The following is a 26,810-nucleotide window of genomic DNA, read 5'->3' on the forward strand; positions in this document are numbered from 1 at the left end:
TTCAATCCAAACAAAGCCGAGTACTCGACCAATACTTGATATTTGATACTTGATATTTGTCTTATACTTCCGAGTAATTTATTATTTTTTTTTATCAAAGAGTACTTCATTCATAAATAAAGTTTACGCTCTAGTAGAGGAGGCTGATACAATGGAGCTGGCAAGAGCCAACTTAGCAACTGAATCAGCATCAGAGTTTTGCAAGCGGGGAATAAAATGGAAGGAGATTACATCAAAGTAGGTATTCAAGTGATAGATATCGAACAAAATCCCATACAGAGCCGGCCTTGATTCCTTCTGTTTCAGCATGTTGATGAGAGTAAGAGAATCAAACATAATCGCAAGGGTTTTAATGTTCGAGAAAGAAGCAGTCATAACTGCCAGACGAATTGCGAGGGCCTCAGCCATTAACGCAGATGATACTAGGATCCAAGTAATTTAAATAGATTAATTTATATTCGATTTGATCAAACCAAGTATTCAACTTTATAGGTCAAACGTAGCAAGTAATAAGTAATTGTGCCTACCCCTGCTTGCATGCACACTCTCCCAACTGATGATAAAGCAAATACTAGCATGGTATAAAAACATTGTATTGCATAAGTTGTATGCTTTTGTTAATGTAATTTGTATAAGTGATTGGTAGAGTAGTAAACTATATATAAAATGATCAGATTATAATGTATCATGCATCAGTTACAAAAATATCCAAACAATTTATATATCTCTATTAATCGAATGAACGTAAAACTAGAAAAACCAAATGAGAATCGAAAACCAAAACCAAAACCAAATGGTTAGACCTACTATATGTCATATGATCCACATCAGACATAATTGACTCCGGCCCAGTGTACTAACTTTTGTTAACTTCAATGTTGGGCAAGCTTTACTACTATTTGGGCCAAACAGTATGAGAAAACCTAAACATAGGCCCAATAGAGCATCGTAGTGTGCTTATTTATGAATCCACATATATAACGTTTGACCTAATAATCTCGAAGCTAGGGTTCTTCTCTGTAATTCGCTCGCCGGCACAAAAGAGGAGGAAGAAGACACCCAGCATCAGGAGTGAAAATGAAGGGACGCCAAGGAGAGAGAGTTAGGTAATTAGCGTTTCGGACATGAACAGACTTCTTCTCTGTTTCAAATGTAGTTCTTATTCGGCTGATCAAACCTGTGTGTTTGCTGTTTTTTCCTTTTGCAGATTGTATGTTCGAGGAACTGTCCTCGGCTACAAAAGGTACTTGCGACGTCCCTCTTGCCCATTGTGTTTCTTCGGTTGTTTTTTCATAACTTGATGTTGCATCTGTGGTGGGACATGATCATTGCTTGTACTAGTTGTGGTCTTGTTAGTTACATAACTTGCTCATATGTGTTTTATCATAATCTTGCTTTTCGCTAACTTTGTTACGGTTGCGCCTTTTGTTTTTGAAGTTATAAGAAAGTCTTGTTTGATCATAGAGACAGAGAGAGAGAGTTATAAGATTTGTTATTAATTATTAAGTGAATTTTCAGGTCGAAGTCAAACCAATACCCCAACACTTCTCTCATCCAGATCGAAGGTGTGAACACTACAGAGGAGGTTAATTGGTACAAGGGAAAGCGTATGGCTTACATCTACAAGGCGAAGACAAAGAAGAACGGTTCCCACTACCGTTGCATCTGGGGGAAAGTCGCTAGGCCTCATGGTAACAGCGGTGTTGTCCGTGCCAAGTTCACTTCAAACCTACCGCCAAAGTCAATGGTAAGTTCATTTTTGTTGGAAGATATCTTGGATTCTTGGTTAATATGATGTTTTTTCTTTTCTTTTTTAATGGCTCAAGTCTGTGACACATGATTTGTTTTTTTGTGTGTTATTCTCAGGGAGCTAGAGTGAGAGTGTTCATGTACCCCAGCAACATATGAGGTAAATTACTCTACATCCATCTTTGTAGCTTAATCACAGTTAGGATTACGTATCACTATTACTCAATAAGCATGTCTTGTGCATAGGAGATTAGTTTAGATTAGCCGTTTTGTTTCGTTTTGTTTCAATCGTGTCTTTATCATGTTAACTTATAATAATCGAAAGGTTTGAGACTGTAGTTTCAGAGCCATTAGATTCATCCATGTAATGTATTATTACATGATAGTGTTATCCTATGTCTTCTGAATCGATACAGATCCTGATTTTATTTCATGACTGCAGAAGGAGAGTAGATTCAGGACCTGGGTCTCATTTCACAAGTATCAGAAGGAAGCTCCCTTTATCATTTCCTAAAAGCTATAGTTTATCCTTTTATTCACATTTTGTCTTAAACTCTCTGTTGGTTTTGTTCATCTCTAGACGAATTAAAACATTATTTTTGATGGAATCCGAGCAGAAAAGAAATTATCTAAATGAGTTCTTTAATTGTTTACTAGGATCCCATTTATATTCTTCATCTTTTAATATCAAATTTACAGAAGAAAATGAAAGTGGTCAAATCGAAATTTCAAAACTTGATCATGATGGTAACTTGTCTAGACTCGTTCTTATATTCAACCTTTTAACGAATTGTATTAGCCATCAAATCTAAAAACAAATTATTATTATTTTTGCAACAGACGCTCACTAGTCGTCGCATATTTATTTTTGATTTCTCTGTGTACGATAGAGCGTATTAAACTCTCTCTTTGGTACACGAAAGTGCTAAAATATAATAAAAAGACTAAAAAATCATCATATTTTATGGTAAAAGAAAGTGCAGGAAATCTAATAACAAATACTTAAAAATCATTTATATTTTGTTAGATAATTTAATTTTGAATAAACAACAGTTGTAGTTTTCATTTACCTAATTTTGGAATTTTTAGAAAATGGAACATATTCCAGGAGAATAAACAGGTAATTAATCACTTTATTTGGTAAAATTACAATAAGATTAGTTGTTACATTCTCTAATTAAGAAAAAGGCGATTAGACAAAAGCCAAAGTGGAACCCCACTGTCTCCTCCAGCAAATAGAATCCATAAAAAGGCGAGATTTTTCACCCCAATCTCCGATCTTTTTATTCTTCTTCATCGCTTTGATCGTCATCACACAGATCCTCCATTCTCGTAAGATTACGCAAAACCTCTCTCTTCTTTCACTATGTTTGACTTTTGCTTTCTCTCAATCTTCTTGGGTATGTTTTTGCAGTTTTCGTTCAGATCTTGGAAGGTCCTCAGCTCAAGGAGAGGTAAAAGATCCATCCTTTATACCAATTCCTCTAAAGGGCAATCATATGTTTCAGTGATCAAACGGATCGGTTTTGATTTTGAGCATTTGAAAGTATATATGTGTTTAAAATGATGGGTCTTGTTATCTTACGTCATTGTTTTATGGGTTTTGAATATTTTTTAAAGGAGAAGAGGAACGTAAAGACTTTGAAGGATGTCTTCATTCACAGGAACTCAGCAGAAGTGCAAGGCTTGCGAGAAGACGGTGTACCCTGTGGAGCTTCTCTCAGCTGATGGTGTCAGCTATCACAAGTCTTGCTTCAAATGCTCTCACTGCAAATCCAGGCTTCAGGTATCTTCTTCTTCACTTTCCATCTCTGTGTTAGTAGTTGCTTTTGGCTGCATGATCGAGTTTACAAAATGATCAGTTGTGTCAATAAGCAGATATTGATGAAGTCAATGTGTTTTTTTTTTAATACAGCTGAGCAGATACTCATCAATGGAAGGTGTGCTGTACTGTAAGCCTCATTATGAGCAGCTCTTCAAGGAGTCTGGTAGCTTCACCAAGAACTTTCAGTCCCGTATGTACTTCTCTTCTTCTTCTTCTTCCTGCTGCTTTCCATCTAATTTCCCTTCTTGTTGTTGATATCCTATTAATATGGTCTTACTACTTTTCCTTACCTACAGCTGTTAAACCGGCGGCTGAGAAATCAAGTCCTGAGCTGGTAATTGTTTCTTTATCTGGTTTTCACTGTAAGCTCTTTAGATACATTGAAGTTTTCTCTTATATCGTCTTCTTCTTCTTCGTTTGTTCTCAGACAAGGACCCCTAGCCGAGTTGCCGGTATGTTCTCAGGGACACAAGAAAAATGCGCCACCTGCAGTAAAACTGTGTATCCTATCGAAAAGGTTAATATTTCATCTCTTCCTTCTTGCATTTTCCATTAACTTAACCTTAGAATCACCTTTATGTCCTCTATGCATCTGTATTAGGATACTTTACAGTAAAACATAGTTGGATCTTTTGCGAGAATCCTTCTATGCTTTCTCTTTCATGTTGAGATCAAGTACTAAATCCCCTTAATTACAAGGAACATAATGTTTTATTAAACAGATGCATAGACGCTGGAAACATTGATTCTTGTCGCTTTAGTTTGCGCGTGTGCTTGGTTCTCTTATAGCAGGCCTTAATCTTCTTTCTTGATGAAATATTGACAACATGACTCTTTGGTCACAAACTGCAGGTAACAGTGGAGAGCCAGACGTATCACAAGTCCTGCTTCAAGTGCTCACATGGAGGCTGCCCAATCTCGCCTTCAAACTATGCAGCTCTTGAAGGAATCTTGTACTGCAAGCACCATTTCGCTCAGCTTTTCAAGGAAAAGGGAAGCTACAACCACTTGATCAAATCCGCTTCCATCAAACACTCTGCAGCTGCTGCAGTTGCTGCTGGTGCACCTGCAGCCGCCGTTCCTGAATCTTAAAACTCAATAATCCTCTCTCCTCTCTCCTCTCTAGTCTAAAATTGAAAACTCAATGCCAAACTGATTCAGTTTGTTTTCTCTTTCGTGTCTTTGTGTGTGTAATCTATCTCTTTGTTTCCATTAATCTATCCTAAAGATTGTTTGTTGTCGTTATTTGGTATCTATAAAAAAACTGAGACTTTCCTTTGTGTGGAAGCGTTCTATTTCAGTGATGTTTCGTTGTGCTTAAGTTGAAAGCCACTGCACCAGTTATAGGGTTTATATGACAACGTATTATTTTTGGTCAAACAGAAAACCTCTGAACCAGTTAGAAGGTTTATGATAACTTATTATTTTTGTCAAATAGAAAGCCTCTGAATAGATTAGAGGGTTTAGATGATACCGTATGACTTTTGGTCAATCAACTATAGAAGACAGTCAACGTATGATGTTACGAGTAAGTCTACAGTATCAAATATAGACTGCACCGCACTGAATCTCTAACTCCTCTAACAGAATCCTCCCGCCAATTCTCACACAACTTCTTCTTCTTCAACCTCTCGTCTCCTTCTCTCTCTCTTCCAAGAAAGTAAGCGAGTGAAGAAAAATGAACTCCGTCGCGTTTTATCTCCTCCTCCTCCTCCTTATCTCCGTCGCTACCCCGCCGTCAACCACCGCAACAACGATCGGAGTCACCTACTCAACACCACCGTCAATCTCCCCCTCCTCAGCCACTCTCTCCCCGGACAGAATCGCCGCGCAAGTCGTCTCCATGAAGATCCCGGCCGTTAGACTCCTCGACTCGAACCCCTCGATGATCCGCGCCTTCGCCTACACCAACGTCTCCGTCTTCCTCTCCGTCCCCAACCCCCTCGTCCCCCTCCTCGCCTCGAACCGCTCCCTCGCGATGCGCTGGTGCTACCGCCACGTCCTCCCTTTCTACCCTCGCACGAAGATCACCATCATCTCCGTCGGAAACGACGTCGTCTCCTACTCCCCCGACGTCTCTCCCTTCCTCCTCCGAGCGATGCAGAACGTCCACCTCTCGTTAGCTGATCTGAGGATCTACAAGATCTCAGTATCCACGACGTTCTCCTTCTTCAACGTCGTCCCCACGGCTTTCCCTCCTTCCTCCGCGCAGTTCCAAGAACCTACCGGAGAAGTCATCATCCGCCCGATCTTGCAGTTCTTGGAAAGAACCAACTCCTCTTTCTTGATCAACCTCTTCCCTTACAACATGTACCGCTCCAGCTTCTCGATTCCGATAGGTTTCGCTCTGTTCGAGGAGGGGCCTTTCAACTTCAGAGACGATCTCACCACGGGGGTGAGGTACCGTAACTTGTTCGATATGATGGTTGACGCTGTGATCAGCTCGATGGCTGTGATGGGACATGAGAATCTCCCGGTGATTGTTGCGGAGACGGGGTGGCCTAGCTCCGGGATTGATGCTGGTGAAGTTGATGCGACGTTGCTGTATAGCGAGATGTTCTTGAAAGCTTTGTTGGCGCATTTGAGAAGTGGAGGTGGTACGCCGTTGAGGAAGGAAGGTGTTGCGGAGGTTTATGTCTTTGAGCTTGTTGAGAAGGAAGCTAAGCAAGGGGTCAGGAACTGGGGGCTTTTGCATCATAACATGACTAGCAAGTACAGCTTTGAGTTCTCGGATGGTGGGAAAGGAAGAAGATTTGTGGAGGTTTTGGTTGGGTTCTTTGTGGAGGTGGTGATGCTTTGTCTGTTGATGTAGACGAGAGGTATACTTACTATCTCTGATGCTTTCTTTGGTGCTTAGGTTCAGATAGATTAGTGCTATGTTTTGCTGAAACTAGAGGCTAATTGTTTGTTGTGTTGAGTATTGATATGAACAAAGATGAAAGCTTTTCAAGCTTTTGGAGAGAGTGTTTGGATTAGTTAGTCAGGGAATTTCAGTTTGATATTGAGGCAATTATGTGTGAATCTTTTTACTAATCCTGAGATTGATCAATGGCAGATAAATATGCTCACATCAAAACCAGTGAAGTTGCAGCACACCAAGATTCATTTGACAGAGCAACCATGTCTTGTGTATTCTTAGCTTGAAATGGTAAAGAGTGTGTTTTCTGCGGTTTTACTTTTTCAGTATACTTCTTCTGCCAATAAACATTGTCTTTGTTATATGAACTTTAAAGAGAATTAAAAAAAAACAAATGTTTACTCATATGGAGCAATGGAATTGAATCATTTGGATGCAGTATAGCTCTTTTGCCTCATATACAACATATTGTGGATATTCATTGCTATAGTTATTTGGAATCCTCATAGCTTATTGCAACCAAAAAAATAAGCTTGGACACTAATTCTAACTCATTTTGTTTGCTTAAGGAGAGAGCTTGGAAACTTGCAACTTTATTTTTGTTTCCACCACTCCTGTGTCTTTGTTTCGGCCATGTTTTGCTTTGTTGTTTCACAATTTTACTTTCAAACGAATTCAAGTTTGTTTAGTTTCTTTGAGTTCAAGTGACCAATTGTAAAGTGGGGTTTATAAGCCGTCTAGCTGCATATATATGAGACAAACCTTGCAAAATAAAAAATTAACCAATTAAATCTATACAGAACCAACTCAGTAACAGTAGTCAGATCAATGGTTCTTACAGTCTTGATGGATTTGCTGTATTGGAAACTGAGGAGGATTTTTCTTGATCATTGGCGCATAGTAACGCGTTTCAAATAAATAATCAGGTGGTATAGTAAAACTTTCAAAGTCCACATTTGGGAGAGATGTTAGAGCATACTTCATGTGTTGTTGATTTTTTTTCCCATTGCTTAGAACGATTCAAACGTTTGACAGAAAAACGAGTAAAACATACAATTATTCAGTCTGCAAGGAACATTATATATTCATGTCTTTTTCTTTGAAAGTTCACCAGAATAGTTCTTAAAAGTTCTCCTACTTAAATAATAATAATAAAATTCAAAGATAAGACATTGACAGGATGAAATTCATATAAATAGCGATCTCCTACTTAAATAATAATAATAAAATTCAAAGATAAGACATTGACAGGATGAAATTCATATAAATAGCGATTTATAGAAAGCAAGGCAAACACATATTGTTCTTCTCGGTTAGTGATAAACAACAAAATGGCAATGTGCAAATCAATTAAACCAATGGCTCAGATGTTGCTATTACTACTAGCGATTCATTGGCATATCTTAACTGTTGGTTCAACAACCGAGACCTCTGCCTCATTCGCCAAACATAGTTCCGTCACCGTAAATAAACCGTCTTCTGAGATCGATTTTATAGTTTGGCGGCGAGAGCTAAGAGGTGGTGGAGGAGGAGGTCGTGGTGGTGGAGGCGGTGGAAGGAGTGGTAGCGGCGGTACAAGCAGCGGTAACTGCCTCAAGCACTATGGTCTGTCCAAAAGCCTATTATTCATCGGTATATTAAGCTATTTGCTTGGTGTATGGTAGAAAGTTTTAAAAGGTCATTTAACTTTTTAAGAAAAACTAAATAATGTATCAAGATGTTGATTATGTGGTTTGGTGCACTGATGCTTGATTTGTAATACTCTTTTCCATCGTATGTTTTCTATATTATGTAATAACCCAATACTATTGTATATATTGTGCGTCATACGTTTTGTAATAACCTAATACTATTGTATATATTGTGCGTCATAGGCAAACGTTTGCGTGTGTTATTTTTTTTTTCCAATATTCGTTATATTGCATTTATTAATTCAAAGTTTTAAGAGTCTTGGTTTCTAATACTTTGAATAGGCCAAATGATGTAAATGCAGAACCTCTGAATATGATGTTTATGATTGATTTTGGTAAAGGAAAACATTGTGACTTTGTATGAATGTTATCATGGGCTCTAGCCGGTTCAGGACCTTGTACAAATAAAACAATCCGGTTCAGGACGAATGTATTATTCGGTTCATTTTCATAAAATATTTGAATATCTAGTCTGTTTGGAAGCCCCGGCCAAGTCTTGAAAGGTCACACATATCATTACCAATTTTTTTAATCCTATTTTTGTGTTTAATAGCGGACGAAACCTTAGTTTGATTTCTTCTTAACGGTTATTTAGAAAACCATGTGGATCAAATCCGCAACGTATTCACATTTTCACATTAGTTCAAACGGTATATAAAATATGTAAAGGCGTCTATAATAGAAATAACTCAGATAAGACCCAGCAAATATTTGTTAAATATTCTAACATCTCCACTGTCTTTCCATTAGATTATATTGATAACAAAAATTGTTCTATCAATAAATCAGAGTGGCGCAGCGGAAGCGTGGTGGGCCCATAACCCACAGGTCCCAGGATCGAAACCTGGCTCTGATAAATTGGTGAACTTTTTTTTAATTTCTCGGTTAAGGATATAACTGAACCGAAATCTAGCGTAATTAGACCGTACCGGCCTTTATGATATAATCTCAAAATGATAAAACGGACCATGACCACACAATAAATGAATGATGGCAAATCAAAGCCTCAGCGAATCTCTTTGCATCACTCTCTCTCATTCCCCAATTGTCTATCACCAGAGCCATAACCATATCTTCTCATATTGCCACGTGTCAGTCTCAGCGTTAACCATCCTTTATCTTCCCCAAGACAACTTGAGTTTGGTTTCTTGTCTCCACCATTATCCTCTGTATAGAGCTCTCTGCTTCTTCTTCCTCTTCGATCAGCCTCTTCAGAAAACATTATCAATGGAGACTAGCGTCACGTGCTACTCACGCGGGGTTCTCCTCCCACGCGTGTCTTCTCAACGTTCCTCTTCATTGGTTTCTCCTCCTTCCTTCTCCACATCATCCAGCTTCAAGGTTAGTATCCTCTACAATTATACATATGACTTGACTTGAGTTCACACACAGGAGAATGTGTTCACTGCTAGACTAGAGAGTGTGACAACTTATTTTTATATGAGCAGGGTCTTAAGTCAAGCTCTATCTTTGGAGATTCACTCAGAGTAGCACCAAGATCGCAGTTGAAAGCCACCAAGGCTAAGAGCAATGGTGCTTCATCTGTGACCAAATGTGAAATTGGTCAAAGCTTGGTAACAAAAAGACTCAAATCTTTATTTCAAATCTTGTGATGATGATACAATCTTTGAGTGAATGTTTCTTACTTTTGAGTGTGTGTGTGTATAGGAAGAGTTTTTGACACAAGCAACACCAGACAAGGGATTGAGAACGTTGCTGATGTGTATGGGAGAAGCATTGAGGACAATAGCTTTCAAAGTCAGGACAGCTTCTTGTGGTGGAACAGCTTGTGTTAACTCCTTTGGTGATGAACAACTCGCTGTCGATATGCTCGCTGACAAGCTTCTCTTTGAGGTTTGTTTCAATAACGTGTTTCTCAAGTTTCATAATAATTAGGTTTTGATTTCTGTGTTTTGTTTTATAGGCTTTGCAATACTCGCATGTGTGTAAGTACGCGTGCTCTGAAGAAGTACCTGAGCTTCAAGACATGGGTGGTCCAGTGGAAGGTGGGTTTAGTGTGGCGTTCGATCCATTGGATGGTTCGAGCATTGTGGATACAAACTTCACTGTGGGAACTATCTTTGGGGTTTGGCCTGGTGACAAGTTAACCGGAGTCACGGGAGGAGATCAAGTGGCTGCAGCCATGGGAATCTATGGTCCAAGAACCACTTATGTTTTGGCTGTTAAAGGGTTTCCAGGAACTCATGAGTTCTTGCTTCTTGATGAAGGTACTCCTCTGCTTTTGTGTCTAATCTAGGGTTTAAAAAGATTCACTCTTTTGTAGCTTTAGACTTAAGGTTGAAATGTTTCTCAGGGAAGTGGCAGCATGTTAAGGAGACAACAGAGATCAATGAAGGGAAAATGTTCTCACCAGGAAACTTGAGAGCCACGTTTGACAACTCTGAATACAGCAAGGTTCTTGCTTTTTGTTCTGCTTTAATCTAATCACTAATCTATACGAATCTCTGAATGTTTTTCTTGTGAAAACCAGCTGATTGATTACTACGTTAAAGAGAAGTACACACTTCGGTACACAGGAGGAATGGTTCCTGACGTTAACCAGGTTTGTTCCTTTTTGCCACTTAATACATGCATAGCCGGTTCTAGGCACATCCGGATAAAACATTCGGTTTAGTAACTACATGGCTTCCAAATTGTAAATTTTTTAAAATTAGTTAATTTAAAAATATTTATGACCCCTTAATCTCATATCCTGGCTGCAAAGAGCTTGAGTTAAACACTTCATTTGTTATGGCATGTAGATTATTGTGAAGGAGAAAGGAATATTCACGAACGTGACTTCGCCTACGGCTAAGGCAAAGTTGAGGTTGTTGTTCGAAGTGGCTCCTCTTGGCCTGCTCGTTGAGAATGCTGGTGGGTTCAGCAGTGATGGACACAACTCTGTGCTTGACAAGACCATCGTCAACCTCGACGATAGAACTCAAGTTGCTTATGGTTCAAAGAACGAGATCATCCGTTTCGAAGAAACCCTTTATGGAACATCAAGACTCAAGAATGTTCCCATTGGAGTTACTGCTTAGAACCTCATTTTAAATAAAAACTGAAAGCATGTTTTTTTTCCAAAAAAAGGATAATGTATGTACTTTTGCTATTGGGTTATATGAGAAGCAACAAAACTATTGCCATTGTTTTAACTAGGTAAGAAACCATGCAATATTGCATAGAAGCTCATTTTATAAAATAAAAATATATCACGTTTTATATAATTACTTTTGGAAAATACATGAATTACAAAATTATGTTGCATACAGCTATATTTCTTTATTAATATTACTAAAAATCTATATTTTATTTTTAGGTTAGTTGTAATGAAATTACAAAGATGTTAATACCAAATAAAATATATGTTTTATTATCCGTTTAGCCGAGATATTTAGAAATCTCAAAAACAACTGAATATTTGAAACTAATTAGAAAGTAAACACATTCTAATATAATCATTTACTAAATTAGTAAGGTACAATGTGGGACCTGAAATATAATTACTGCTTAGAACCTCATTTAAAATAAAAACTGAAAGCATGTTTTTTCTCCAAAAAAAAAAGAATGTTTATTTTTCCATAAAACGGATAATGCATGTACTTTTGCTATTGGGTTATATGAGAAGCAACAAAACTATTGCCATTGTTTTAGCTCGATATCACGTGGAAACTAATTTTATAAAAAAATATGCCATATTTTATATAATTACTTTTTGATATACATTCATACGATATAACAATACATTCATACGATGACAAGACACATCTAAAAAAAAATCACAATCATTTGTAATATTTACATAATGAAAAACGTAAACTTTCACATTAATTGAAATTCTCAATATATTTTTACGAAGAAAAGACACTTCTAAACATTTTCATGTAACCATTTTTAATAGTTTCATGGTTGAAAACATATCACAAAACCTAGTACCTCGTTCACCTGGCTCGCGAACAAACTGCTGAAGCTTAAGACTGTTGTATATCCGCTGATCAAACTGAGACTGCAGAATGGCACATCAGCAAGGTTCTGGACTGATAACTGGACTCCATTCGGTAGTCTAACAACCTTCCTCAACAACTCTTCCTCCAGGCTTGGCATCCCTGCAGCAGCTACGGTTGCCTCACTCTCTTGGAATGGAATGTGGCAGCTCCCATCAGCGAGAACAGAGCAACAACTGCAGCTTCTCACATACCTAACAACAGTTACACTTAATCAGGAACAAGACTACTATGAATGGGAGTTGGCATGCAAGACTGTCAGTAAATACAGTACAGGAGATGTCTACACTTACCTTCGTGGAGAGATAGCTGATGTCAATTGGTCGAAGTCAATCTGGTCTTCTTATGAAATTCCCAGACATTCTTTCCTCGCTTGGCTTGTAATCAATAACAGATGCCCCACTCGTGATAGGCTTATCGGCTGGGGAATTCAGGTTTCACCTCTCTGTCTCCTATGCAATCTTCACTCAGAATCTCGAAACCATCTGTTCTATGAATGTGGTTGTTCTATGAATGTGGTTACAGTTTTGATCTCTGGAACCTCGTTGCAGCTAAGTGTGGCTTAACGCCTTGTCGTGATTGGGATGGCACGGTTTTTCAGATGATTGCACTTCCTCGATCAAAATCCCGCCGGCACAGCACTCTTTTAACCCTCCTAGCGTGGAAATCAACTATCTACTGGACTTGGAATGAAAGGAACTCCAGGCTTCACCAAAACAGCTTCCGATCGGTCGACTCTCTGTTTGTGGCGCTTGATAGACAACTTAGGAACAGAATCCAGAGTTTCAGAGAAACAAATCCAACCCTCTCTTCTGCGATGATTCAACTCTGGTTTCAATCCCCATAGCCAACCTCTCCTGCTGTTGCAACTGCATATCGGCACTCATCGCTTCCGTCGCAGTCAACGCTTTGATCGTTTTCTCACAAAACTAAATTATGGGTTCACTTGGGTTTTTACTATGAGTTTTTAAGATTGGGCAGGGCCCTGTAACTTTAAGCCCATGGCTTGTAAACATTTTATTTCTTAGTTTTATAAATGAAAGCCCCAGTTACAAAAAAAAGAAAACATATCACTTTTCAATAATTAGAATTCATAGGAAAAAAACACAACATTTCGTATTAATTGAGATTCCAACTATATTTTTATGATAAAAATGCACATCTAAATATATTTCTATAAAAAATTTAATAGTTTTATGGTTGAAAAGACACAACCTTTCAACATTATATAAAATTTATTTGAAAAGACACAATCTTTTAACCTTAAATTAGATTCAATATGTATCGACGACGTGTATATGCAATATACGAAACAATTTAATAGATACTAGGGATTAACCCGGGCTACGCCCGGGATTTTTTTTTCTTTAATTTAAGTTGTTAAATTATTTATATTTAGGTTATGATATATATTTATATAAATGTTAAGATGCATGTCATAATTAAAATTTATTTTTAAATTATAACACATTAAATTAACATATTTTTTACTATTTAAATATTTTTTTTGAATTTTGTTGGCTATCTAGTTATCATATTTATCAAAACTATCTGTTGAGTGTTGGAATAAATGTTTTAGAAATTTAATCAAACTGCAGAGTATTTTCGGATCGACCACATGCTCAACAATCGATCGATCCGTAAAAAGATGGTCGATCTACTTAGCCAAGTAAGTACAAATTTAGCAAAAATATCTTTGATTTTTAAATATTACTATTCTTTTGAATATTGTTTTTTTTGAATTGTATTTTCTGATTAAATCATTGTATTATAATGTTTATGTAAATATTTTTTTGTGATGTTTGAATTTGTGTTATTCGTATACTTAACCTAAGTGATATTGATGTTTAACAATTTATTGTTTTCTCGAAATAGAAAATAATGCTATATCAAAACGTATGTAATACTTATTAAATGATAGTATAATGTAAATTATATCTACATTAAACATATGTAAGATTACCATTTTACATTTAAAATAACAATAATATGTAAACATACAACATAAAAAATGGAAAATTTACATTAAACATATGTAAGATTACCATTGTTCACTAAAAAGACTGTCAGTAAATACAGTACAGGAGATGTCTACACTTACCTTCGTGGAGAGATAGCTGATGTCAATTGGTCGAAGTCAATCTGGTCTTCTTATGAAATTCCCAGACATTCTTTCCTCGCTTGGCTTGTAATCAATAACAGATGCCCCACTCGTGATAGGCTTATCGGCTGGGGAATTCAGGTTTCACCTCTCTGTCTCCTATGCAATCTTCACTCAGAATCTCGAAACCATCTGTTCTATGAATGTGGTTGTTCTATGAATGTGGTTACAGTTTTGATCTCTGGAACCTCGTTGCAGCTAAGTGTGGCTTAACGCCTTGTCGTGATTGGGATGGCACGGTTTTTCAGATGATTGCACTTCCTCGATCAAAATCCCGCCGGCACAGCACTCTTTTAACCCTCCTAGCGTGGAAATCAACTATCTACTGGACTTGGAATGAAAGGAACTCCAGGCTTCACCAAAACAGCTTCCGATCGGTCGACTCTCTGTTTGTGGCGCTTGATAGACAACTTAGGAACAGAATCCAGAGTTTCAGAGAAACAAATCCAACCCTCTCTTCTGCGATGATTCAACTCTGGTTTCAATCCCCATAGCCAACCTCTCCTGCTGTTGCAACTGCATATCGGCACTCATCGCTTCCGTCGCAGTCAACGCTTTGATCGTTTTCTCACAAAACTAAATTATGGGTTCACTTGGGTTTTTACTATGAGTTTTTAAGATTGGGCAGGGCCCTGTAACTTTAAGCCCATGGCTTGTAAACATTTTATTTCTTAGTTTTATAAATGAAAGCCCCAGTTACAAAAAAAAGAAAACATATCACTTTTCAATAATTAGAATTCATAGGAAAAAAACACAACATTTCGTATTAATTGAGATTCCAACTATATTTTTATGATAAAAATGCACATCTAAATATATTTCTATAAAAAATTTAATAGTTTTATGGTTGAAAAGACACAACCTTTCAACATTATATAAAATTTATTTGAAAAGACACAATCTTTTAACCTTAAATTAGATTCAATATGTATCGACGACGTGTATATGCAATATACGAAACAATTTAATAGATACTAGGGATTAACCCGGGCTACGCCCGGGATTTTTTTTTCTTTAATTTAAGTTGTTAAATTATTTATATTTAGGTTATGATATATATTTATATAAATGTTAAGATGCATGTCATAATTAAAATTTATTTTTAAATTATAACACATTAAATTAACATATTTTTTACTATTTAAATATTTTTTTTGAATTTTGTTGGCTATCTAGTTATCATATTTATCAAAACTATCTGTTGAGTGTTGGAATAAATGTTTTAGAAATTTAATCAAACTGCAGAGTATTTTCGGATCGACCACATGCTCAACAATCGATCGATCCGTAAAAAGATGGTCGATCTACTTAGCCAAGTAAGTACAAATTTAGCAAAAATATCTTTGATTTTTAAATATTACTATTCTTTTGAATATTGTTTTTTTTGAATTGTATTTTCTGATTAAATCATTGTATTATAATGTTTATGTAAATATTTTTTTGTGATGTTTGAATTTGTGTTATTCGTATACTTAACCTAAGTGATATTGATGTTTAACAATTTATTGTTTTCTCGAAATAGAAAATAATGCTATATCAAAACGTATGTAATACTTATTAAATGATAGTATAATGTAAATTATATCTATTATTTGAAAATACCATTTGTTGTTTTTATTTTATTTTTAAATCAGAAATGATTTTTATTTAAAAACATTATTCATATATAATATAATAGTTTAAGTTTGGAAGATTAATATATATATATATATATAAATTATGTATATTTTTAAAAAATAATTTAAGATATTATATATTGAGTAACTGAATAAAAGCTGAATTTCTTATCTTGAAAATCAAATATTTATATTTTTGTCTTCATGTTATACTCACCAATCCATCATTGATATTTATAACTCAGTATGTTTAAAAAAAAAATAGCTTTAAGTAATAAACAAATTTAATAAATTAAATTCATCACCTATAATGTTATGTAAACTATATTTGAAAACTCTCTAAAATTGTATTTTAAGCATAATATTACTATTATTTAATTTAAGTTATTTTAATCATAAAATATGCTAAACCAACTTAAATTATATTTACAATAGGACCATCCTAAACCGGTTACTAAACCAAAAACAATACTAAACCAACATGATGTAATGGTTTCGGGATAAACGCTTGAATAGTTATTAATTGTAATGGTTTGATCATGAAAGAGTTAGTATGAATATTAACAATAAAATTATGGATTAGATTAATTTAAATTTGTAAGAATACCTTTGAGTCTATGAAAAGCAATTCAATTCCCATGAATAAGTTTGGCTTTTGGAAGTTGCGGGTTTCCCAACAATGAATCCACCTAACAAAAAGTTCGTTGTTATAAAAAATCTCCTTCAAGGTCATTAAAAGTTTTTGGGACGGCAAGAGTTGATGGTGGAACCATTTTTTTGCTCGAGTGTTTTGAAGTTTTCCTTGATAGTGTGAGGTTGATGTTGATGGAACAGTGAGTTTTATAGAGACTTTCTTGATGTAAAACTATACATTTTTATTTTTTTTGTTTAACATGGTATTTCCATTTTTATATAGTTTACTACCATTTTAAAATAGATGTACATTTTAAGATAGATGTTTAAATTTTAATGTACTTTTTCCATTTTTTAAAATGTTTATTTCCATTTCTTATATTTTTTATTTACATAATATCTATATTTTATATGTTAAAATAGATATTTAAATCTTAATGTACATTTTCCATTTTTTTAAATTGTGTATTTACTTTTATTATATAATTTACATTTTACATTTTAAGATAGATGTTTAATGCTTCATGAACTTTTCCATTTTTTTAAAAAATTGTATATTTACTTATTATTATTTATATAATTCATATATTATATATTTATATTATTTACTTATTATTTATTTTCCTGTATATGTATTTCCATTTCTTGTACTTTTTATTTACTTAATGTCTCTATTTTACATTTTAAGATAGATGTTTAAATCTTAATGTATGTTTTCCATTTTTTTTAATTGTATATTTCCATTTGTTATACTTTCTATTTACGTAATATCTATATTTTAAATTTTAAGATATATTTTGAAATCTTAATTTAGTGTTCCATTTTTTAAATTGGGGATTTACTTATATTATATATTTACTTAATATTTATTTTTCTTTATATTGTGTATTTCTACTTCTTATACTTTCTATTTACTAATAATTTTATAATTTAAGATAGATTTACATTTTAAGATAGATGTTTAAATACTAATGTAATTTTTCCATTTTTTTTCAAATTGTGTATTTCCTTTTCTTATACTTTCTATTTGCGTAATATCTATATTTTTCATTTAAAGATAGATGTTTAAATCTTAATATACTTTTTCCAATGTTTTTAAGTTGTGTATTTCTTTTTCTTATACTTTCTATTTACTTAATATCTATATTTTACATTTTAAGATAGATGTTTAATATTTAATGTACTCTTTCCATTTTTTTAAAATTGTGCATTTACTTATTATTGTATATATAATTCGTATATTAATATATTTATAATATTTAATTATTATTAATTTTCTATATATTGAGTATTTCTCTTTCTTATACTTTATATTTAGTTAATATTTATATTTTATATTTTAAGTCTTAATGTATTTTTCCATTTTTAATGTAAAACGGTAATATTTAATAGAAGAACTTGGACAAATAGTCAAATAGTTATATTTATGTTTTTTTATTTTTTTAATAAAATGGTAATGTTACATTATGGAGATAAGCCGTTTTTTTAAGTGTAAAATGGTAATATTACATATGTTTAATGTAGTATTTTCATTTTTTTATCTTGTATGTTTACATATTATTTATTATTTTTAAAATTATATATAATGTTTTTTTTACAAAATAGTAATGTTACATTATGGAGATAAGACGTCTTTTTTTTAGTGAAAAATGGTAGTCTTACATATGTTTAATGTAGTTTTTCCATTTTTTATATTGTATGTTTACATATTATTTATTTAAAATAAAAATGTAAAATGGTAATCGTACATATGTTTAATGTAGTATTTCTATTTTTTATGTTGTATGTTTACATTATATTTATTATTTTCCAAATTATATATAATGTTTTTTATTTTTTTTATAAAACGGTAAAGTTACATTATGGAGATAAGCCGTCTTTTTTTCAAGTGAAAAACTATAATCTTACATATGTTTAATGTAGTTTTTCCATTTTTTTATGCTGTATGTTTACATATTATTTATAATTTTCGAAAATTAGTAATATTAAAATGTAAAACTATATTTTATGCCATGTGTCATCTTACGGGAGAAGTTTTTTTTGCTGATGTGGACGCTTTATGGAGCCTCAAAAGGTCCTTTTTATTAGTAAGGATTCTATTTCTTATACTTTATATTTAGTTAATATCTATATTTTATATTTTAAGTCTTAATGTATTTTTCCATTTTTAATGTAAAATGGTAATATTTAATAGAAGAACTTGGACAAATAGTCAAATAGTTATATTTATGTTTTTTTATTTTTTTATAAAATGGTAATGTTACATTATGGAGATAAGCCGTTTTTTTAAGTGTAAAATGGTAATATTACATATGTTTAATGTAGTATTTTCATTTTTTTATGTTGTATGTTTACATATTATTTATTATTTTTAAAATTATATATAATGTTTTTTTAACAAAATAGTAATGTTACATTATGGAGATAAGTCGTCTTTTTTTTAGTGAAAAATTGTAGTCTTACATATGTTTAATGTAGTTTTTCCATTTTTTATATTGTATGTTTACATATTATTTATTTAAAATAAAAATGTAAAATGGTAATCGTACATATGTTTAATGTAGTATTTCTATTTTTTATGTTGTATGTTTACATTATATTTATTATTTTCCAAATTATATATAATGTTTTTTATTTTTTTTATAAAACGGTAATGTTACATTATGAAGATAAGCCGTCTTTTTTTCAAGTGAAAAATTATAATCTTACATATGTTTAATGTAGTTTTTCCATTTTTTTATGCTGTATGTTTACATATTATTTATAATTTTCGAAAATTAGTAATATTAAAATGTAAAACTATATTTTATGCCATGTGTCATCTTACGGGAGAAGTTTTTTTTGCTGATGTGGACGCTTTATGGAGCCTCAAAAGGTCCTTTTTATTAGTAAGGATTCAAAAAATAATTTTGGAAGTCTAATAAAATTACACCCAAAATAATAATAATGTTGTAAGCTGGAGAAATGAAAAATGGAAATGTAAAAAAAAAAAAATTAATGGAAAGAAAATTGATTTAGAGCGATGTGATCTTGATGTTATGCAATATTTGTTTGTTTTAAAATTTTAAAAACGATTTTGTGGTATTTTAAGTTTTCTCCAAAATATAATAATAATTAATTGGGATCCAAATAAATTCAAGTCAGATAAAAATATGAGTCGGGCCAAAACTGCGAGAAGCCCATTTAAATCCAAATAACATTTAAAATTACAACTCCTCGTTGACCTCCCTTCTCCTTCTTCTTCTACCTCCAACACAAGAGAGCTTCAATCGATGAGATCAGTGCAGATAAAAGTAGAAGAAAAACGATGAGGAGACTTCTCATCAAGAAGAATCCAGTGTTCTTCCTATTTCTCCTCATCACTACTTCTTCTTTAACTATTCTCATCTTCTCTTTACTTCGATTACCGGATTCACCTCCGATCATCTTCACCGGGAAACTTAGAGCCGATCTCTCCGACGAACTTGGATTCTTCGGGAATATGATTATCGAAATGCTCCCTGAAGATCTGGTTTTCACTGCCTTTGTACCGTCAGAGAAAGCATTCGATCGAGATCTGGGGATGACGAAGCCGAACAACACAAGGAAATCAAAATCACTTGAAGACGAAGAAAACACATACGCCGTCGTATCGAGGATCTTAGGTTTCGCTGTTGTTCCGTATAGAGTGGAGGCGGGAGACGTAGGGAAAGACGAAACGGCGTCGTATGAGTCGTTGAGTGGTTTCACATTGAAGATTTGGAGGAAGAGTGGTGGGCTTGTGGTGAATGGCGTGGAGACGGAGAAGATGGGGTTGAAGAGAGGGAAGATAATGGTTCATATCATGGATGGTGTGATAATGGATTCTGATTTCGCACAGTCAGTTGCTTCTACTGATACTACTCCACAAGATGAAGAAGAACCTAAGCCATAGAGACGAGGAAGCAAGAATAGAAACAATCCTTTGTAATTTGTTGCTAAAATAGGAAAGCATACACAAATTGTTAAAACCTGTTATGATCTGAAAAAACTTGTATTGACAATAGACAGTGACGTTTTAATCTTTGCAACCAGCTCCAATAACCAATATAACTCTAGTTAAGAACATAGTGCGACTATGGAGATTTACTCAACTCACCTGATTTGGTAATTTAGCAGTTTTGGATGAAACTAACATTACTTGTTACTAGTTTGAAATAAATCTTAAACTCAGCTAATACGTCTTCTTCTATTTTTCAATTAATTTAGCATCAGCTTAAACTCAGTATTTTTTATTTGTTTTTAAAGCATTTTCAACTCATCTTTACAAACACAGAAATTACTATGTTCTCTATATGTTTAACAGAAAAAAATAACACTATTTTCTACTAAAAAAACATATATGAAAGTGAAATTTATTTTTATTTTTTTTAAATAGCAAAATAAATTGTTAACCGTCTTACCTTCCGCATACATAAGAGAGACAGTTTACGACGTCAACAAGGAATCGGGAACGTCAAGAACGTGGTTAATGAAGCTAACAGTAACGCTTAAAATCCTTACACGTGGCTCTAAACTTCTCTCTTACCGTGCGCCTCGCCGCACCAGATAACTCCGTCGTCTCTGATCTGCGATAAGTCGCCGCGATGACCAAAAAAAAGAAAGAAAAACCAAAAAAAAAAACTCCGCCTGAGAACGAAGACTGAGTCGACTCGCTCTTCAACACGGTTTGACCTCAAACTCATCTTCCTCTTCCTCTCAAAATCATACGCATCGCATCTACTTTCTGTACGACCTCAAACTCATCTTCGTTATTTTCAGATGGGAGGAGGAGACGTCTCTAAAGAGATGGGAGCATACCGCCGCGGAGATCACAAGCTGCGCAAGTTCGTTACGGCGAGGAGCACCAAGTTCCTCCTACTCTCCTGCATCGCCTTCGCGTTGATCACACTCGCTTGCCGATCTTCACGGCCGTGGTTCAACACTTCAATCGCCGTCGCGGATCAGATCTCCAGATCAAGGTGTCCTTTAACTGCAAATCTTACTAAGTTTGGTTTAGATCTATAAATAGCAACTCTCGGATTCTTAATTAGGAAAGTAATCTCTCTTCAGGAAAGGCTATACTCTGTTGATGAACACATGGAAGAGATACGATCTGTTAAAGAAGTCTGTTTCACACTACGCGTCGTGTTCTCGGCTTGACTCTATCCACATTGTGTGGAGTGAGCCTAAGCCTCCTTCAGAGTCTCTCAAGGAGTATCTTCAGAAGGCTATAAAGAAGAAAGCTAGAGATGGACATGAGGTTGAGCTTGTGTTTGATGTAAACAAGGAAGATAGTTTGAACAATAGGTTTAAAGAGATTCGAGACTTGAAAACAGACGCTGTGTTCTCGATTGATGATGATATTATATTCCCTTGTCACACGGTCGATTTTGCTTTCAATGTTTGGGAGAGTGCTCCGGAGACTATGGTTGGGTTCGTGCCTCGTGTGCATTGGCCTGAACAATCGGTATGACCCCTTCTTTAAGAAGCTTACAGTACCAAAATAGTAAAAAAAGCATTCTCTTTTAAGTTGTTTGCTCTTAAGAGCTCTGTTTGGAACCATCTTTCTTTCATTATACCTGGAATAAGAAAGTTAAGTTCAGTCTCTGCAGAGTGGTAAAGCGGAGTACTACACGTACAGTGGATGGTGGTCTGTTTGGTGGAGTGGTACATATAGCATGGTACTCTCAAAGGCAGCTTTCTTCCACAAAAAGTACCTCAGGCTTTACACGAACGACATGCCTGCATCTATCAGAGAATTCACAACCAAGAACAGGTTCCTTGTCTTGTTTTCTTTGTATGTCTGGTTATTTGATTGAACACACTGACTAAGCATGAGATGCATCTAATAATAGGAACTGTGAAGATATTGCAATGTCATTCCTTATCGCAAATGCTACAAACGCTCCTCCTATATGGGTTAAAGGTAATCCATTGCAACCCTTTTTTTATGAAGAGTGTATCCTGATCGTTTGGCATGATTCTTGTAGGTAAGATATATGAAATAGGTTCAACAGGAATCAGTAGCATAGGAGGGCACACAGAGAAAAGAACACACTGCGTAAACCGGTTTGTAGCAGAGTTCGGAAGAATGCCACTTGTATACACTTCAATGAAAGCCGTGGATAGTCGTAGTTTATGGTTCTGGTGATTGTTCTTTCTCTTCCACTGTGGTTACTGCTGCTCTTCACTTTCTAGCCTAGTGTATGATGTACCCTATTGTAACTGTTGTAACATTACTGTGAGAAAAGAAACTCGTTTTATGCTAAGTAAAAATGAGTTTTATATATATATTCGTATACTGATCGTTACATGTTTCAAAAAATTTCAGTAGTGTTACAATATCTGTGGATAGTGTTTTAATTTAGTCTGTGTCAGTGTCGGGAAACCAAATTGCTCCAGAACTCTCCTAGGAAAGTCTTTGCAGCGTCTAGGCTCGGGTAATACGTTGGCTCCATAAACACCTGAGTCAGCGAGTCACACGTCTCGTGATGACTCGCCGCCGTTCTATTCGCGTTAGCCTCCGCGCTTCCCATCATCGTCGCCGCTAGCTTCTGGTACCCGAAGAAGAATCTCTTGGAAGCAGACTCAACCGCCTGCATCCCCTGTAGCAAATGTATCTTCTCGTACTCAGTCTTACTCGAGTAAAGCTTCATCGCAGCTTCTTGCAACCTCGGACCTCCTGTAGGGTCCACCTCAACCTGGAGGACAGCTGGCACTTTCTGTCTGAGCTCTCTAGACATCTTGGCCATTTCCACTAACCCCTTGGACCTGAAACAAAACGCGTCGTTTTGTGATGTAGACTTGATCTTTAACTGTTTCTTGACCTTCAAGAAGTCTTCTGGATCCATCAGAATGTGTAGATCCTTTATCTCACTCAGAAGGTTCCATATCGTCTCTAGCAAGTACACGTCGGAAGACGCTTTTTCAAACTTCGCCTCGTCGATTCTTGATTCGATTCGGTTTAGGAGATTCAGTGAAACGTGAATCCAAGATTCAAGAATCTGGTGAATCGTGTAGAGCGTTTGGTTTTCTTGATTCCCGATATGATCAGCGTAAGGGTTGTTCTTGAGGCTTTGTAGCTCTTCCGGGCGGCAAACGACGTCGTATTGGAGATACGGTTTTCCGGCTAGGTTCGGTTCACCTAAACCGAGTGTATACTTACACCAACGCATTTCGTTCTCGACCGTACACAAGATCTTCTGACCAATGCTCTCCGTTGTCCGACACGTGGCTATCTCGGACAGCAGGCTCATTGAGCTCCAGCCATTGCTAACCGGTACGCATTCGTCATCGTCTTCGCAGAGTGACGCAACGATCTTTATCTGGCTTGTGACGAGCGAGTCCAAGCGTCGGGTCCACTCTTGTCGGTTGATGTATGGACGTGTGTCGGAAGCAACGGTCAAGATCAAACGGAAAGTGATCTCAAGAGCCTGAAGAGCTGGTTTGAGGACCGGCTCGGTGACCCATTGAGGAAAGCCAAGAGAGGACCAGATGTTTCTGAGTTCCGGCAAACGGAGGTAGAGTTCGTAAGCGGCGGCGGAGGATGAAGAGGAGATGGGAGAGGAGACGGAGATGTCAAAAAGCTCCGGAATGGTGACGTGGAGCTTCTTGGGAGATACCATCTTCCTCTCCATATCCAAATCAGCCATCTTCTTGAAATAACGATATGGTTTTTTGATGAATATATATATTAACAACGAGACGAGTATGCATTGTATATATAGATATTATGAGACCATGTGAGAGGGAAACAGATAGGAAACAGAAAAACACGTCATTTATGTGGAAAAATTATCAAAGAACAAAGATTGAAAGTCAACGTACAACAACGGCTGTTTCTCTTATTGTTCTTTCCCTTTTATTTCATTGTTTTTGGAATAATGGAAACTTTCAATAGTGTATTCAAGTATACATTTAGTTATATACGGTACGTTTACCTTACTTTTAGGGATTTATTCAAAATCTTTCTTTATACAGAAATGTTTTTTTCTTCTTCATTTGAAACTTCCTTTATAGAGGGATATCGAATGATCTGTAAATAAAACTTGTTAATTAATAACTAGGGGTGGACACTTCACCCGATATCCAAAGCCGCACCCGAACCCGATCTGAAAAATCTGAACTAAAATTTGAACCGAAGTAGCAAAATATTCGAACGGATATTGAATTAGGAGAGATTGGATATCCGAATCCGAACGGGTAATATTCAAACCCGAATGGATATCCAAAGATAATCGAACATGCATATGTATAATTAACCATATATTTCTAGTTTATATCTCTCATTTATAAAAAAATATTTATATTGACACTACACATACTTTAAGTTCATATGATATACATAGAATTACGTAGAAAATGATTTGCTATTCACTTAAAATATATGTCAAATTTTTTTATTTGAAGAATTAACAAAAAGTTACATCCAAAATTTAAAAAAAATAACTAAATTAATGTATTTTTTAGTTTCAAAATGTTATGTCCAAATCTATTAACCATTCAATCTATTAAAAATAAAAAATTATTTAAGTGAAAGTTATTTTTTTAAGTACAAGAAATTTGAGAAATGAAAAATTTAATTTTTTTTTCAAAATCTAAATATTCGAACCCGATCCGAAATAACCGAACCCGAACTAAAAATAACCGAACCCGACCCGAAATACAGAAATACCCGAACGAGTTCTATACTTATATACCAAAATACCCAAAAAATCCGAAATACTCGATCCGAACCCAAACGGGTACCCGAACGCCCATCATTATTAACAACTACGAAGAATACCACCAAGGCACCAAATAGTGATAAGCTAATGCAAAAAGTTGGTTTGGTAAAAGTAGACTTATGCATATCATTCATAATTTTGAATTCTGCTAAAATAAAGTTAGCTAACTTATTTGTCATTTTTTATTAAGATAAATTTATAAAAAGTGGTATTTTCTTAATTTTTGTGCATTAACCTTAAATATCAAATAAGACGAAACAAAGAGAGTATTTAACTAGAAGAAACTATATCTTAAGATTTATTAGAAAATTTGGAGCAGGATTAACCATCAGTATTGTTTTTTCTAAAGAATTAGTTGGGTTTTGAACCATGCATTTTTATTAGGAAAAATTGTTTTTTTATGCCAAAAAATGATAACTATATCTCATTAGGTTAATTTCTATTTTGTACCACTTTTGCATCTAATGCCTTTTAGTATTTTAAAAAAAAATCAAATAAATAGTTTTACAAACTAAAAAAATTAGAAAAATAGTAACTACTGATAAAATACATATATGAACTTAGTGGTATTTTATTTCAGTTCTAAAAATATTTAAATCATAATTTCAAATTATGTTCTACATAAAGTAGAATTGACATTCTACTAAGTAGAAAATAAAATTCACTTTTTTTCATTAAATCTACTATGTTTAGAATACATGATCTACATAAATAATAGTACTCTAAAAATATTTAGAATACACATTCTGCACTTAGTCTATCGCTCTAAAATATGTAGAAATCGGAATCTACAGATCACTATAAATTTAAAACCTGTAGAAATTGAAATATATACATTACTATAAATCTAAAAACTTGTAGAAAACAAGTTCTACAGATTTACTGTAAATCTAAAATATGTAAAAATCAAAATCTACACATTACTATAAATCTAAAAACCTGTAGAAACCGAGTTCTACAAATTTATTGTATTCTACGGATAAGAATAATCAGTTTCAAAAAATATGAAAAAGAAATATTTGGAAATATCAGTTTCCATATATGAAAAAATAGAATTTTCAGAAGAAAAAAAATCATAGGACATAAAGTGTAGGTTTAAGTTTTTTTTATTCGAGGATTTTTGATGTTTTCTTTTATTTTAATTACTTTAACTATTTATTATATTTTAATATTTACAATTGTTTTGATAATTGTAATTTCGAATTTTTAATTGAATTTGAGGGCATTATTGTCATTTTGAAAATAATTAGTCTAGTGGGACATAAAGTATGTGAGATTAGTCTAATGAGACATAGTTACCATTTTTTTGGCCTAATTTGTTTTTCCTTTTTATTATTAAAAAGTTAAAAACAACCATGTGGAAAGAGTATCGAAGTTTTAATTTTGTTGGGTTTCTTATGGTTATTATTTTAGAACAAGGGATAAGATCTAACGAAGTATGACTTAAACTATGTCAAGTCTAGCGACCAGCATAAAGAAATTGAAAAATCAAGCAAAATAAAATAGGGAAAATTGTTTTTTTAGAGTAAAAAATGATAACTATGTCCC

The 26,810-nt window shown here is 34.4% G+C and overlaps 8 protein-coding genes, 1 long non-coding RNA gene and 1 other non-coding gene across 11 annotated transcripts; 8 read left to right on the top strand and 2 right to left on the bottom strand.

Annotated features, from left to right (window-relative positions):
- The first annotated feature begins 961 nt into the window (after window positions 1-961).
- Window positions 962-2,402, top strand: LOC103841484 (60S ribosomal protein L35a-2). The gene is made up of 5 exons (XM_018655166.2): window positions 962-1,106; window positions 1,208-1,243; window positions 1,519-1,747; window positions 1,867-1,909; window positions 2,192-2,402. The coding sequence occupies exons 1-4, from the start codon at window positions 1,078-1,080 to the stop codon at window positions 1,906-1,908; spliced, it is 336 nt and encodes a 111-aa protein (XP_018510682.2). The 5' UTR covers window positions 962-1,077; the 3' UTR covers window position 1,909; window positions 2,192-2,402.
- Window positions 2,403-2,838: 436 nt separating this feature from the next.
- LOC103841485 (LIM domain-containing protein WLIM2b) lies at window positions 2,839-4,854 on the top strand. Its single transcript, XM_009118028.3, has 7 exons — window positions 2,839-3,081; window positions 3,164-3,203; window positions 3,370-3,535; window positions 3,665-3,764; window positions 3,871-3,908; window positions 4,002-4,091; window positions 4,427-4,854. The coding sequence occupies exons 3-7, from the start codon at window positions 3,398-3,400 to the stop codon at window positions 4,664-4,666; spliced, it is 606 nt and encodes a 201-aa protein (XP_009116276.1). The 5' UTR covers window positions 2,839-3,081; window positions 3,164-3,203; window positions 3,370-3,397; the 3' UTR covers window positions 4,667-4,854.
- A 187-nt stretch (window positions 4,855-5,041) lies between these two features.
- On the top strand, window positions 5,042-6,890 carry LOC103841486 (glucan endo-1,3-beta-glucosidase 2). Its single transcript, XM_009118029.3, has 3 exons — window positions 5,042-5,088; window positions 5,249-6,393; window positions 6,630-6,890. Exons 1-2 carry the CDS (start codon window positions 5,042-5,044, stop codon window positions 6,384-6,386), a joined length of 1,185 nt encoding a protein of 394 aa, XP_009116277.2. The 3' UTR covers window positions 6,387-6,393; window positions 6,630-6,890.
- A 779-nt stretch (window positions 6,891-7,669) lies between these two features.
- On the top strand, window positions 7,670-8,487 carry LOC108869748. The gene has a single exon (XM_018654589.2). It carries the CDS (start codon window positions 7,763-7,765, stop codon window positions 8,093-8,095), a length of 333 nt encoding a protein of 110 aa, XP_018510105.1. The 5' UTR covers window positions 7,670-7,762; the 3' UTR covers window positions 8,096-8,487.
- Window positions 8,488-8,906: 419 nt separating this feature from the next.
- TRNAM-CAU lies at window positions 8,907-8,978 on the top strand. Its single transcript has one exon. It is a non-coding gene; the product is annotated as a tRNA-Met (tRNA).
- Window positions 8,979-9,187: 209 nt separating this feature from the next.
- Window positions 9,188-11,273, top strand: LOC103841487 (sedoheptulose-1,7-bisphosphatase, chloroplastic). The gene is made up of 7 exons (XM_009118030.3): window positions 9,188-9,463; window positions 9,571-9,696; window positions 9,791-9,976; window positions 10,047-10,350; window positions 10,437-10,537; window positions 10,614-10,685; window positions 10,885-11,273. Exons 1-7 carry the CDS (start codon window positions 9,350-9,352, stop codon window positions 11,161-11,163), a joined length of 1,182 nt encoding a protein of 393 aa, XP_009116278.2. The 5' UTR covers window positions 9,188-9,349; the 3' UTR covers window positions 11,164-11,273.
- Window positions 11,274-19,843: 8,570 nt separating this feature from the next.
- LOC103841488 lies at window positions 19,844-20,588 on the top strand. The gene has a single exon (XM_009118031.3). It carries the CDS (start codon window positions 19,844-19,846, stop codon window positions 20,447-20,449), a length of 606 nt encoding a protein of 201 aa, XP_009116279.1. The 3' UTR covers window positions 20,450-20,588.
- Window positions 20,589-20,982: 394 nt separating this feature from the next.
- Window positions 20,983-22,847, top strand: LOC103841490 (glycosyltransferase family 64 protein C4). 2 transcript variants are annotated; one of them, XM_009118034.3, is made up of 6 exons: window positions 20,983-21,221; window positions 21,316-21,515; window positions 21,607-22,003; window positions 22,149-22,312; window positions 22,392-22,462; window positions 22,527-22,847. In XM_009118034.3, the coding sequence occupies exons 2-6, from the start codon at window positions 21,316-21,318 to the stop codon at window positions 22,685-22,687; spliced, it is 993 nt and encodes a 330-aa protein (XP_009116282.1). In that variant the 5' UTR covers window positions 20,983-21,221; the 3' UTR covers window positions 22,688-22,847. The 2 variants fall into 2 exon arrangements, with proteins under 2 accessions (XP_009116282.1, XP_009116281.1); XM_009118033.3 differs by having other exon boundaries at window positions 20,997-21,221; window positions 22,140-22,312.
- LOC103841489 (nematode resistance protein-like HSPRO1) lies at window positions 22,802-24,459 on the bottom strand. Its single transcript, XM_009118032.3, has one exon. It carries the CDS (start codon window positions 24,186-24,188, stop codon window positions 22,911-22,913), a length of 1,278 nt encoding a protein of 425 aa, XP_009116280.1. The 5' UTR covers window positions 24,189-24,459; the 3' UTR covers window positions 22,802-22,910.
- A 1,287-nt stretch (window positions 24,460-25,746) lies between these two features.
- LOC117128139 lies at window positions 25,747-26,615 on the bottom strand. The gene is made up of 2 exons (XR_004451332.1): window positions 26,118-26,615; window positions 25,747-26,075 (listed from the first exon to the last, which is right to left on the bottom strand). It is a non-coding gene; the product is annotated as an uncharacterized LOC117128139 (long non-coding RNA).
- Window positions 26,616-26,810: the final 195 nt, after the last annotated feature.

Source organism: Brassica rapa, chromosome A09 (genome assembly GCF_000309985.2).
Source record: "Brassica rapa cultivar Chiifu-401-42 chromosome A09, CAAS_Brap_v3.01, whole genome shotgun sequence".
In the NCBI taxonomy this organism is placed as follows: Eukaryota; Viridiplantae; Streptophyta; class Magnoliopsida; order Brassicales; family Brassicaceae; genus Brassica; species Brassica rapa.